Genomic DNA, 14808 nt, shown 5'->3' on the forward strand with positions numbered 1-14808 from the left:
TTTCTCCATAACCCATGTTTCCATTAGCCCGAAGAACTATATCTAACTCTCTTGAAAACATCCAGCAATTTGGCCTCCATTGCCTTCTGTGGCAGAGTATTCCACAGATTCACAACTTTATGGGTGAAAAAGTTTTTCCTCATCTCAGTCCTAAATGGCCTACCCCTTATTCTGAAACTCTGGTTCTGGACTCCCCCAGCATCGGGAACATTTTTCCTGCACCTAGCCTGTCCAATCCCTGAAGAATTTTATATGTTTCTATAAGATCCCCTCTCATCTTTCTAAATTCCAGTGATTATAAGCCCAGTCGACCCATTCTTTCATCATATGTCAGTCGCGCCATCCTGAAAATTAACCTGGTGAACCTACTCCCTCAATAGCAAGAATGTCCCTCCACAAATTAGGAGACCAAAACTGCACACAATAATACTCCAGGTGCAGTCTCACCAGGACCCTGTACATCTGCAGTAGGACCTCCTTGCTCATTTACTCAAATCCTCTCGCAATGAAGGCCAAAATGCATTAGCTTTCTTCACTGCCTGCTTTTCCTACATGCTTACTGTCAGTGATTGATGTACAGGGAAACACAGGTCTCGCTGCACTTCCTCTTGTCCTCATCTGACACCAATCAAAGATAATAATCTTGCCACCAAAGTAGAAAACCTCACATTTATCCACATTATACTGCTTCTGCCATGCATCTGTCCACTCACCCAACCTATCCAAGTCACCCTGCAGCCTCTTAGCATCCTCCTCGCAGCTCACACTGCCACCCAGCTTTGTATCATCCGAAACGTGGAGATGTTACATTTGATTCCCTTGTCTAAATCGTTAATATATATTGTAAATAATTGGGGCCCCAGCACCAAGCCTTGCGACACCTCACTGGTCATTGCCTGCCATTCTGAAAAGGACACGTTAATTCCTACTCTTTGCTTCCTGTCTGCCAACTAGTTTTCTCTTGTGGGGGACCTTGTCAAAGGCTTTTTGAACGTCCAGATACACCACACCCACTGGCTCTCCCTTATCCATTCTACTTGTTACATCCTCAAAAAATTCCAGAAGATTAGTCAAGCATGATTTCCCCTTCATAAATCCATGCTGACTGACCGATCCTGTCACTGCTTTCCAAATGCGCTGCTATTACATATTTAATAATCGACTCAAGCATCTTCTTCACTACCAATGTAAGGCTAACTGGTCTATAATTCCCTGTTTTCTCTCTCCCTCCTTTCTTAGAAAGTGGGGTTACATTAGCTACCCTCCAGTCCACAGGCACTGATCCAGAGCCTATAGAACATTGGAAAATGATCACCAATGCATCCACGATTTCTAGGGCCACCTCCTTGAGTACTCTGGGATGCAGACCATCAGGCCCTAGGGATTTATCGGCCTTCAGTCCCAACAGTTTACCCAACACCATTTCATGACTAATGTCAATTTCCTTCAGTTCCTCCATCACGCCAGATCCTCGATCCCCTGGTATTTCTGGGAGACTGTTTGTGTTTTCCTTAGTGAAGACAGAACCAATGTATTTGTTTAACTGGTCCACCATTTCCTTGTTTCCCATTATAAATTCATCTGTTTCTGACTGTGAGGGACCTACATTTGTCTTCACTAATCTTTTCCTCTTCACATACAGTACTGCTTCAAAAAATGTTTTTACGGTCAGTTTTTATATTCCCCGCAAGCTTTCTTTCATGCTCTATTTTTCCCCTCTTAATTAACCCCTTTTGTCCTCCTCTGTTGAATTCTAAATTTCCCCCAGTCCTCCAGTTTGCTGCTTCCTCCAGCCAATTTATACGCCTCTTCCTTGGATTTAACACCATCCCTAATATTCCTCGTTAGCCACGGTTGAGCCGCCTTCTTTGATGATTATAGGACACAGAACCAAGGTGGATAAATGGAGTTCAAACACAGATCAGCAGAGAGTAGGGATGGGCTGGAGGTTGAAGAACCTGCTGCTGAACCTCTATGCATGGGACAAATTTGAACACAATCTCTGCGTGCAGCTGTTGATTTACCAGAAACACGTTTCGTATCTTGACTGTTGACGGGTGTGTGAAACTGGACAGTGATGTGGGGGCTATTTCCTTCACCTCCGATTTCCTGTAGGAGATGGCAGCTTGTCTTAATCTGAACAGGGGGCCTCCCACAGGGGAACAGACTTGCTAAAAAGAACAAGCTGGCTGCTTGACATATGGAAATATGTTCCTGACTTACGGCCCAACACCTATAAACAATTCTTATGTTACTGAAAAGATAACCGACCAATAGGACTGAGTGTGAAGACAGAGGATGATGAAGAGATGTGCTTCATGCAAGTGTGGAGAACATTGGTCATTTTTAGAAAAACAACTCGGCATTTGGTCGGATTAAACTTCACTTTCCATTTCTCTGCCCATTTCTGAGCTGATCAATACCCTCTATACTTTAGAGTGCATCTGCCCACTCACCCAACCTATCCAAGTCACCCTGCAGCCTCATAGCATCCTCCTTGCAGATCCTTGCTCACTGTCCGCAGATCCCTGTAGAACTTAGCTGGTCACAGTCTTCCAGTCTGAATAATGCCCTTCACCACAACCCTCAGTCTTCCATCAGTAAACCTGTATTGAAGCAGACAATAAAATCACTATGAATGCCGTGCATTTTGACCTTCTTGGGACAACCAACCATGGAGAACTTTCTCAAATGCCTTACTAAGGTCCATATAGACAACATCCACTGTCCTACCTTCATCGATCACCTTTATCACCTCCTCAAAAAAAACATTCAAGTTAGTAAGACATGATCTGCGGCGTACAAAGCCATGCTGATGGTCCCTAACTAGCCCATTGTCTTCCAAATGGTAGTAAATCCTATCCCAAAGAATCCTCTCCAATTGCTTCCCTACCACTGATGTGAGGCTCAACGGCAAAGCATACTTTGGAATACAAGTAGAACCAAAACATTCATACCCCGGGAGAAAAAAAATACTGAATGTTTAATCTATCTATGTCTTCTGTAAATTAGTATGGCCTGTGTATATGTCTAAATGCCTTTTAATCATTGCTGTCATATCTGCTTCCACAACTTCCCATGTAATGCATTCCAGACATCAGTGTTTTGTACAATCTTCATAGACCTTATCTACTGTTATACGCCTGAGGACATCGAGCACCTCCATGTCTAAAATACGCACTGTCCTCAAGACCTCTCCATTAACTGTCCCAAGTTCCTGTAAAAGGACAAATGGCAATGGTAAAAGTGAGGTTGAAAGGGTAACAGGACATCTGTTTAGCTGCCATGAGAGTTGGATTGAGCTGCGTATGTTGCTCTATGTCTGTTGGAGGTGCATGATTTAGAACTGTTGTGAGACCATTCTGAAGTAGGAACAACTGCTCCACAGAATGTCTCTACCTGGGATTTCCTGCCATTGACCCGTCCAGCAGCACTTGGCTGCCCCTTGACTGGGCAGCCTCCCGTTTTTCAGTACAACTGCTTCTCTTAGTGTTGCACTTCCTGTTCTTGAAAATTTGGATCAAAAGACCCATGACCCAAAACCCAAAAGATCAAAGGGTTTTCTAACATTAGTGATGGCACACCTGTCCAGTACTGAAACTCTGTTTTAATCTCTGGGAGAGAAAATTCCTCATCAGTATATAATTCTCCTTCCATCCAAGAAATTCTGGTTCACATTGATTCTTCCAAGGTTGGTGGAGGCAGAAGATTCTGCAAATTAGTTTTATCAATTCAGTCCCTTTCCCTCACTGCATCGGTTCTCTCAGTCAATCTCTCTCAGGGGGCTAACTTTACACTGATCATAGTTTCTATGCAGCTTTCAGTCTCTCTCTCTTTCTATCTCTCTCTTTCTCAGAGGGTTATCCATCTACAGTTTTGGTCTCCTAATCTGAGGAAAGACATTCTTGCCATAGAGGGAGTACAGAGAAGGTTCGCCAGGCTGATTCCTGGGATGTCAGGACTTTCATATGAAGAAAGACTGGATAGACTCGCTAGAATTTAGAAGATTGAGGGGGGGGATCTTATAGAAACTTACAAAATTCTTAAGGGGTTGGACAGGCTAGATGCAGGAAGATTGTTCCCGATGTTGGGGAAGTCCAGAACAAGGGGTCACAGTTTAAGGATAAGGGGGAAATCTTTTAGGACCGAGATGAGGAAAACTTTTTTCACACAGAGAGTGTGAATCTGTGGAATTCTCTGCCGCAGAAGGTAGTTGAGGCCAGTTCATTGGCTATATTTAAGTGGGAGTTAGATGTGGCCCTTGTGGCTAAAGGAATCAGGGGGTATGGAGAGAAGGCAGGAACAGGATACTGAGTTGGATGATCAGCCATGATCATATTGAATGGCGGTGCAGGATCGAAGGGCCGAATGGCCTACTCCTGCACCTATTTTCTATGTTTCTATGTTTACTGACCGGTGAACCTCATTCCGTCTCGCTCAGCTTGATATCTGTACACTGAGTTGTGAATCCACAGATAGCAGTGGAGGCCAATTCACTTGACATTTTCATGAGAGTGAGATATAGCTCTTAGTGCTAAAGGAATCAAGGAATATGGGGAAAAAGCAGGAACGGGCACTGATTTTACTTCGGAGTCACGTGAGTGACTTCGTGAAGAACCCCGCTTCCATGCATGCGTGCCATATCGCTACACGCATTGCAACGAGTCACACAGGGGGGAACGGCGTTCCCCAAGCGGGAGATTTGAAAGTCGGGAACAGCAGGTAAGAGACTCTGCGTTCCTTTTTACTACTTACTTTTAGGAGGCTGCGGAAAGCTTGCGGGGAGACCCGTGGAGGGCGAGCAGCCAGCAGCAGCAACAGCACGAGTTTCCCTGGAGGGGAACAACCTGAGCCCGACTTTGCTCCCGCACCGGCAAAATTCACCTCTCGGCCGGGCGGGAAGCAAAGTAAAAAAGGTCCCTATGCCAGTCTCAAACGAGACTGGCTTGGGAGCAGTCGGTAGCAGCCAGCACAGAGGCTGCGGGACAGACAGCTCGGAACAGCGGTACCGGGGCTCGAAACGCTCAGCGAGTGCAGCGGCACTTATGGAGTCGGAACGGGACGTTCGGGCTGAAAACCTTGTTCACAAGGTAAGCACCAGGGTCCAGGGGATCTATAGGAACAGCCGGGGTTACCGGCTGCGGAACTGCCGCGAAGGACCAGGCCCGTGAACACCGGGGTCGGTCCAAGCGGCTTGAACCCGACACAGGGAACGACGGTCACCGGCGGGAGAAGGAAAGTCGGGAACAGCAGGTAAGAGACCCTGCGTTTCCTTCAACTTACCTTTCTAGGTGCAGACATGGACCAGGTCCATGTAAGGTGCAGAAGGCCGGCGGGAGAACCGCGGAGGAGCGGCAGCAGCAGCAGTAGCAGCAGCAGCGGCAGCGGCAGCAGCAGTGGCAGCCGGCAGCTGCAGGAGCACAGACAGCGGCAGGAGCACAGACAGCAGCAGTGGCAGCTGGCACTTCGTGAGGAGCTGGCAACGGCAGGAGCAGCATGGGCACATCGATTCCCGGAGGGGGAAAAACACCTGTGCCCAACTTCGCTCCAGCATGGTGAGAAAGTTCATTTCTCGGCAGCAAAGGACTTTGCAGTTGACTGGCTGCAATCTACTACAAGGGACCAGTATGTGAGTACCAGGATCGGTCCCAGCGGGGTTTTAGTTACAATAATCGCTTCTCGGCTTTTTGGCTAAGATCAAGTGTAGTATCTGTTCTTATCAGTTTAATATCTGATACACCCCTTATCTAGGGACTATATATATTATATAAAAACTATAGTAGCTGTTATCATCAGTTTTAATGTCTTATATGTCCCTTATCTAAGGACCATATAAGTAGGAGTGCCCAGAATTGAGGGCATTAGAGTGGGGTTGACCGGCTGCAACGACCATAAGGGACCAGTACCGTCAGTACGGGGGTGGGTCCCAGGGGTCTAAGATAAAGGAGCAGCCAGGAGTGCTGAGAGCGTTGAAGTCAGGTTAAAGGAATAGATGGAAGCAGCTGTGCCAGTTATCCTCCACACCGGCCATATCCACTTCACGGAAGGAAGGACAAAACTGGAGAAGGAGGACCATGGAACAGCGGGCAGCCAGCAGCAGCCAGCGGCACTTGGATCAACCGTAGTGGGATCAGCTGTGCCCGATGTCGGCCCCGCACCGGCCAGATCCATGTGACCGAGCGGTAGGCTAGACACAAATCAAACAAGGTAGTGGACTCAGAAGGGTCCGACTTTGCATAAAACCGCCGGCAACCAGTGCCCGAGAGGGCTGGAGCGGGAAGAAGTGGTGTATGGAGCCTTGCTCCAACGTGATAAAACCACAGCAGTACCTCTTTGAGGGCTGCACAATGCTTTTACCCCATCAGAGGGGAGCACTGTGGGTCAGTTCTGGGCTGACCTGCAAGAGGGGTCCGCAGAACAAAAGACAAGTGGGCAGCAGTTAAGCCCCACATGGGTACCCCGTGTGGGACCCTAGAGATCTCTAACTCTATAAAAAAGAGTAGGCAGGACCCTGATGGGCCAGAGCCTGGTAATACAGCGTCCCATGATCCTAACACAGCAGGGACTCTGCTGGACATGGTGGCCGATTACTTTAGCCAAGTCAAACATGGGTAGACTTGGATCCAGGATGGCAATAGTATTACTATATGTCTGGCCACAAACGCCAACAAGAAAAATTTACAAACACTGGCCAGACATCTGCCACCTGGCAACGGTGAGGCATTACAGATGCCCAGTGTAAACCAATGCATTTGGCAGCATATGGACGAACATCAGGAACCAGGACCTCAAGATCCAGAGAACCTTCAAGGGATTGACGGAAGGCATCATAGCACACACCAGCACCCTGGACTAAACGTAGGTAACCAAAGACCATCAAGACGCACTAGATCTGTTTAATAATATGCAATATAACCTGAACTACACGTGGAAGGCGGCCATTCAGCCAGCACTAGGACCCCAAAAAATGCTACCATTTGCAAATAAAGAACCGTGTGTGGACTAAGCCAAGACACTGGGGCTCATCAAGGCCAGCGCAAGGGCCTATTTTGGAGCATGATACCAGCCACAGGCAAGGCCATAAAAAATGTGGCTCATACCAGTAGCAGTGTCAGAAATCAATATAACCTGCAGGATCCATTTTAGGGTATGGCCAGGGCGGCCACCCTGGAAGATGCGGAAGCCTCAACCTCCCACACAACCCCGAACAAGAAATATTAAACCAGAACCTTATTTTCAAAAAACCAAGGAAATAACAAAACCACCGGTAACCATGGAGGTAGGTGGGGGGGGTTTTCTTCTGTTAAAATGGGGACCTACGAGGGTAGGGGAGGTTGCAACACTACAGTTATGTATGGTATATAATCACTACAGATTCATATAATCTCAGCAGTATTCAGGGTTATCTGATAGGGTTTTTCTCATCCCAATAACCACAGTACATCATACACCAGAAGGGCATTTTGTCCTTACAAAACCAAACAATCTAAAACCCACATGGTGCTACAAGAATTGTACACATAAGATGGGATTGAACATATTTATTAAATATAAGATGGAGTAGGGTTGCAGGATTATCATTGATTTTAACCCTAAACACATTTGTTCTAGATATTCATTTTAAGATGGATGCTCTTATTATTGATATAGACTTGGTGTCAGTTGCGGGTTTCTATATGGCAGGCATTGACTCAATAGAGGAACTTTGGCAATATAGAGCTTACAAAAGGGGCAATCATTAGCCCCATTATTATGTACTAAAATTCGTAAACCAGCTTGGCATTGTTATGTAAATAAGCCATAGGGTGATGTTTTCCCCCGTTCGGACCCATCATTGGGGTACTAGGGAAAATTCAACCACACTCGGCATCTGGAATTTTCAGAGTACCCGACTGACCTTCTCAATCATGGTATTTCAGTCTTACAGGGGATGGTGTTAGAACCATGTTCCCTATGAACATTGCCAAAAAATTATTGATTTATCCAGTGACTGGAGGCAGTCATCCATGCCATAACACTATGGATTTATTGATTTGTAGAGTCTAACAGACCCACTACACTGTCAGACAGGACGATGAATCTCATCTCATCTGCACTAAGACTGTCAACACGGAAGCAGTACCTTGGACACATCAAGAAATGGGGCATATACTGCTTGGACAACAATCTCGACCAAAAGGCCAAGAACATTCTGGCCGTATTGGAATTTTTACAAGCCTCCATTAGGATAATCGATGGAGCTACAGTGCCTTCAATAGTGCCACAAGTGCACTCTCCAATTACCTATCACAAGGAACGGAGCGGCACGCGGTGGGAACGCACCCCTGGTAAGCAAACCAGGTACTCCGAAATCTGGGACATGGGTGTCGTTTTCTCAACATGCTGAGGAGCTTGTAGCTCATAACAGCGTTGTCACCTCAGTAACAGACCAGGAAGATGGTTATGCTCATGGTGTTATTTACCGCACAACAAGTCCAGCCATTAAGCAAACTGAGCCTGGACTCCCTGATCATCTCACCGAGAAACTGGTGTTGTCATACAGGATTTAATAAAAGATCGGGTTCATAGGGTCTAGGGTTTGATTTTATGGTACACCCATATGGCAAACGACTGTGTATAACAAGACACATCTAACAATACATAGCATATACTCAGAACATTCGAGGTCAGAGTATGGAGTTGTTTATCTCTTACAAGAAACTGCATGATAGGGTCACGACTCAAACTATATCAAGGTGGCTCAAATAGGTCCTAAAAATGGCAGGAATAGACACTGATGTTTCAACTCTCATTCCACCAGGACTGCAGCAACATCCGCAGCAATATTGTACAGGTACCCACAGACCAAATCCTCAGAATGGCAGGAGGGTCATTTTAAAAAAGGGTTTTTCCACAGGTTGTATTATAAACCAGTTAATTTGGAGCCATCATTGTATTAAGAAAACATTTTAGGTTCAACAAAATAATTTGCCCGATAGGTTACAGGGTTATGATTCTCAAATTTTAAAAAATGTTATATTTTTTCATACCACACAACTCTTTGTATAATTGTGTTTTAAAACTACTAATGATGCTCTCTCCCAATACCCAAGGCAGTTGTGAAGCATGGACTCGTTCCACGGCATGAGGTCACAGAGCTTTGAAATCTTCACGAAGTCACTCACGTGACTCCGAAGTAAAATAGTAAGATTAAACGAGAACTTACCAGTTTGAAGTTTGATCTGTATTTTATGAGGAGTTACGATGAGGGATTTCGTGCCCTCCGCTCCCACCCTCTTATGATCATATCAAAAACTGGTATCTCTTTGATAATCTTACTATGTTAGATCATTATAGGTTTCTGTGACCTCACACCGCTGCTTTGAAGAATGACACGCATGCGTGGAAGCGGGGTTCTTCACGAAATCCCTCATCGTAACTCCTCATAAAATACAGATCAAACTTCAAACTGGTAAGTTCTCGTTTAATCTTACTATTTTAGATGATCAGCCATGATCAGAAGGGCCAAATGGCCTACTCTGCACCTGTTTTTCCTCTCTCTCTCCCTGTCCCTGTCCCTCTCCCTCTCCCTCCTCTCTCTCCCTCTCCCTCTCCCCCTCTCCCTCTCCCTCCCCCCCTCTCCCTCTCTCTCTCTCTCTCTCTCTCTCTCTCTCTCTCTCTCTCTCTCTCTCTCTCTCTCTCTCTCTCTCTCTCTCTCTCTCTCTCTCTCTCTCTCTCTCGCCCTCTCTCTCTCTCTCTCTCCTTCTCTCTCTCTCCCTCTCTCTCTCTCTCTCCTCTCCCTCTCCCTCTCCCTCTCTCTCTCTCTCTCTCTCTCTCTCTCTCTCTCTCCCTCTCCTCTCTCTCTCCTCTCTCTCTCTCCCTCTCTCTCTCCATCCCCCCCCCCCCCCTCCCCCCCTCCCCCTTTTGTAAACGGATCGGTTCCCTCATTCCCTTTCTCTTGGGAACCAGTGCCTCACTGTCAGGGATATATCTGTACACTCTTTCATGGGATATCTACAGCCTGACACCATTATTGCAGCCAAGCTAATCACCAAACTCGAGGGACTTGGAGTCATTACTCACCCCTGCAACTGCATCATTGACCAGTTCAGTTCAGTTTAGTTTATTCTCATGTGTACCGAGACACAATGAAAAGCTTTTGTTGTGTGTTAATCTGTCAGCAGAAGGACAATGCATGATTACAATCAAGCCATTTAAGGGCCTGTCCCACTTAGGCGACTGCCTGCGACTGTCATAGTTGTAGCAGGTGACCGAAAAACCGCTGACTGGACCCCCCTACAACAATGTCTATGACAAGCTACAAAAACTACCACCTAGTCCATGTCAAGCTAAGGCAAGCTAACCAACAACCAGTGACCCAATCATCGTGACTTAGGACGTCCACCTACAACAACCTACGACGACACATATACGACAACCTACGACCACACAGGCGACAACCGAAGTCAACCTACGTCCACCTGCGACAAGCCACGGCAAGTTACGACTGTCGGAGACAACTGAAGACCATTTACGTCATTTTGGCCTCCAATACAATGGAATCACCCAGTTATAAAAGGGGATGTAGGGTTTCCAACATCTGAGGGCATTGCTCTCACAAGATTTAAGCATGCAGCAGCCCTCATGCTTAAAGATCAGCAAGCCAAAAGGACAAGAAGGATGGGGTAGAGGAAGCCCAAGAAGAGGTGTGTGTGGTTGAAGCCCTTGTCCCTGTAGAGACCCAGGTTGGGCCAGTATGACAACCTGATGACTGAGCTCCAGCAAGAAGATGAGGCTGCCTTTTGAAACTTCACTATGCTCCCCCGTGAGCTGTTTCAGGAGCTGATGACACTGGGTGGGCCCTCTCCTAGAGAAAATAAGCCACTGTCGTAGCCTGGTGTAGCTAGCCGAATCAACTGTCGCCGATGGTCGCCAGCTGTTCTAGCTTGTCGCCAGTATGGTCATACATTGTAGTAGATTGTCGCCGATATAGGCGTAGACGGACTTCATTCATAGCATCATGACTGGCTGTTGTAGCTTGACTTCTGTGCTCTATCTACCTCATTGGAGACCCTCCCACTATCTTTGATCGAAATTTACTGGTTTTATCTTGCACTGATCTTTATTTACGTTATTCCCTTTATCATGTTTCTGCTCACTGTGGATGGCTCGATTGTAATCATGTATTGTCTGTCTGTTGTCTGGTTAACTCGCAACTAAAGCTTTTCACTGTACCTCCGTACATTTCTGGGCATAATCCGGAAGACGCAGGATCATTTCATTAAAAGGAAGAAAGATTCTAAGGGGAGTAGGAGGCAACCGTGGCTGACGAGAGAAGTTAGGGATACAATAAAACTAAAAGAAAAGATGTATAACACAGCAAAGAGTAGCCGAAAGCCAGAGGATTGGGAAACTTTCATAGGACAACAGCAGGAAACAAAACGCAATACGGGCTGAAAAGATGAAGTACGAGGGGAAGCTGGCCAGGAATATAAAGAAGGACAGTAAAAGCTCCTTTAGATATGTTAAGGGAAAAAGAGTAGCAAAGTCAAATGTGGGTCCCTTGAAGGCAGACACGGTGAAATTATTATGGGCAACAAGGAAATGGCAGAAGAATTGAATAGGTACTTCGGATCTAAGGAAGACACAAACAATCTCCCAGATGTACTGGAGGACAGAGGATCTAAGAGGGTATAGGAACTGAAAGAAATTTTCATTAGGTGAGAAATAGTATTAGGTAGGCTAATGGGACTGAAGGATGATAAATCCCCTGGGCCTGATCGTCTGCATCCCAGGGTCCTCAGGGAGGTGGCTCTAGAAATAGTGGACGCATTGGTGATCATTTTCCAATGTTCAATAGATTCAGGATCAGTTCCTGTGGATTGGAGGATAGCTAATGTTATCCCACTTTTTAAGAAAGGAGCGAGAGAGAAAACGGGGAATTACAGACCAGTTAGCCTGACTTCGGTTGTGGGAAAGATGCTGGAGTCAATTATTAAAGAGGTAATAATGGGGCATTTGGATAGCAGTAAAAGCATTAGTCCAAGTCAACATGGATTTATGAAAGGGAAATCATGCTTGACTAATCGTCTGGAATTTTTTGAGGATGTGACAAGTAAAATGGATGAAGGGGTGCCAGTGGATGTAGTGTATCTAGACTTTCAGAAAGCCTTTGATAAGGTCCCGCACGGGAGACTGGTGACTAAAATTAGAGCACATGGTATTGGGGGTAGGGTGTTGACATGGATAGAAAATTGGTTGGCAGACCGGAAGCAAAGAATAAGAGTGAACGGGTCCTTTTCGGAATGGCAGGCAGTGGCGAGTGGAGTGCCACAAGGCTCGGTGTTGGGGCTGCAACTGCTTACCATATATATTAATGATTTGGAAGAGGGAATTATCTCAATGGGGTTAGGTTAGGTAAGGTGCAGCGAGACCTGGGCGTCCTTGTACACCAGTCACTGAAAGTTGGCATGCAGGTACAGCAGGCAGTGAAGAAAGCTAATGGAATGTTGGCCTTCATAACAAGAGGATTTCAGTATAGGATTAAAGAGGTTCTTCTGCAGTTGTATAGGGCTCTGGTGAGACCACATCTGGAGTATTGTGTACAGTTATGGCCATTTTCTCCTTGCCTAATTTGAGGAAGGACATCCTTGTGATTGAGGTGCAGCGTAGGTTCACGGGATTGATCCCTGGGATGGCGGGACTGTCATATGAGGAAAGATTGAAAAGACTAGGCTTGTATTCACTGGAGTTTAGAAGGATGAGGGGGATCTTATAGAAACATATAAAATTATAAAAGGACTCGACAAGCTAGATGCAGGGAATAATTTCCCAAAGTTGGTCGAGTCCAGAACCAGGGGCCACAGTGTTAGAATAAAGGGGAGGTAATTTAAGACTGAGGTGAGAAAAACGTTTTCACCCAGAGAGTTGTGAATTTATGGAATTCCCTGCCACAGAGGGCAGTGGAGGCCAAATCACTAGATAAATTCACAACTCTCTGGGTGAAAACGTTTTTTCTCACCTCAGTCTTAAATGACCTCCCCTTTATTCTAAGACTGTGGCCCCTGGTCTGGACTCGCCCAACATTGGGAATTTTTTTCCTGCATCTAGCTTGTCCAGTCCTTTTATAATTTTATATGTTTCTATAAGATCCCCCCTCATCCACTGGTTAGATAGAGCTCTAGGGGCTAGAGGAGTCAAGGGATATGGGGATAAAGCAGGCACGGGTTATTGATAGGGGACAATCAGTCATGATCACAATGAATGGCGGTGCTGGCTCGAAGGGCCGAATGGCCTCCTGCACCTATTTTCTATGTTTTTATGTGACAATAAACTCAAACTGACCGGTGTCTCTCAGTCCTCTCATTGATGTGGATATCTGCACTAACTGGTGTCTCTCAGTCCCCTCTCTCACACCAGGATACCTTAGCCCCTCTCTCCCAAGGGGATATCTACATTGACAGGTGTTCCTCTCTCTCAGGGGGATATCTGTACACCGACTTTTAACTCACTTACTGGGGTATCTGAGTGTCCCCTTGCCCCACAAAGTGTTCAGCATTGTAATCAGTGGATGGAGCAGAGTGTGATCAATCTTTAATCCGGATCTCACCATTGCCCCCCCCCCCCCCCCCCCCCCCCCCCCCCCGCCTGTTGTGGAGACAAACATCCTTTGGGGAATTGAACTGTGTGCTGTGGGCAGGGACAGGAAGTCTCTGGTTTCAGTGGGTGGGAACCTGTTCAAGCCGCGGCTAACTCTCTTCCACACACTCACTCACAGCTCACTCCCCTATTTAAACGGCGCTGACTGCGGCTCCCGACAAAGCCGGCCTGAGCTGAAGCCGCCCATTCCTGGAGTGTCCAAGTGTGTGTCAGTGCTCAGAGTGATGGGGGTCGCTGCTTATCTCTGTCTCCTTCTGTCCTGTCTGACAGGTGGGTGTCGCCCCCACTCGGGGCCGGGCTGCTTCTCGGACACCCTTTGACCCTCTGCCTCTCCAACTGTTTATTAAACTTGTTTTTCTCTTTTATTGGCAGGCGTTCGATCTGCGATCGTGCTGAATCAGACCCCGACCGTGGTGGCAAAGCCCGGAGGGTCCCTCACACTGACCTGTGCAACCAGCGGGTTCAACCTCAGCATCACCCCCATGCACTGGGTGAAACAGGTCTCCGGGAAAGGGCTGGACTGGGTAGGAAGGTCGTATAAAGGTGACAAAAAATACGGTCCTGCCTTCAGCGGCCGATTCGAAGTTTCCATGGACAGCAGCAACGTCTATCTCCAAATGAACGACCTGAGACTGAACGACACGGCCACCTATTACTGTGCGAGACACACAGTGAGAGGAAGCGGGGCCGGGCCGGTACAACAACCCAGGGGAGAGAGAGCCTGCCCTCAGCTCGGAGCCAAGCGCCGTGGGTGGAACTGGAGTCACGGGTCGATGAATCCCGGTGTCCGTCTCTGAGACACGGTCAATAGTCGGGCGAGAAGGAACCTCTGTACCTTGGGCTTCAAGTTGACAGTCGGACGTGCGGAGTGACTGGGCTCGGAGACAGTATGAGAGGATGGGGGGTTATTGTACATCGGTGAATCACAGTGACTATATGGGTGGCACAGTGTGAGAGATGTGACTTCCTCCATACAAAAACCTGCCGCAACCAAACGCTTTAAATCGCGTCTCTGGACGCTGCCGCTGCCTTTCCCCCGGGACGCGTGGATATAAACCAGACCCCGAGTGCATCATCTAGCACAGGGAACAAGATCCACTGAAGATGTGGGAATGCAAGCAGCGAGGAGCCGCTGTGGGTAGAGGCACGGCGACAGTCCCGATCGGGGTA

General features: G+C 47.1%; 1 pseudogene and 1 gene segment (V, D, J or C); both read left to right on the plus strand.

Moving 5' to 3' along the window:
* The first annotated feature begins 5671 nt into the window (after positions 1 to 5671).
* Positions 5672 to 5779, plus strand: LOC129716223 (U2 spliceosomal RNA; annotated as a pseudogene).
* A 7971-nt stretch (positions 5780 to 13750) lies between these two features.
* LOC129716216 (immunoglobulin heavy variable 3-73-like) lies at positions 13751 to 14471 on the plus strand. The segment is given in 2 exon segments: positions 13751 to 13908; positions 14011 to 14471. Coding segments are annotated over 2 exon segments (471 nt in total).
* The last annotated feature ends 337 nt before the right edge of the window (positions 14472 to 14808 follow it).

Source organism: Leucoraja erinacea, unplaced genomic scaffold (assembly GCF_028641065.1).
Source record: "Leucoraja erinacea ecotype New England unplaced genomic scaffold, Leri_hhj_1 Leri_189S, whole genome shotgun sequence".
Taxonomy (NCBI): Eukaryota; Metazoa; Chordata; class Chondrichthyes; order Rajiformes; family Rajidae; genus Leucoraja; species Leucoraja erinaceus.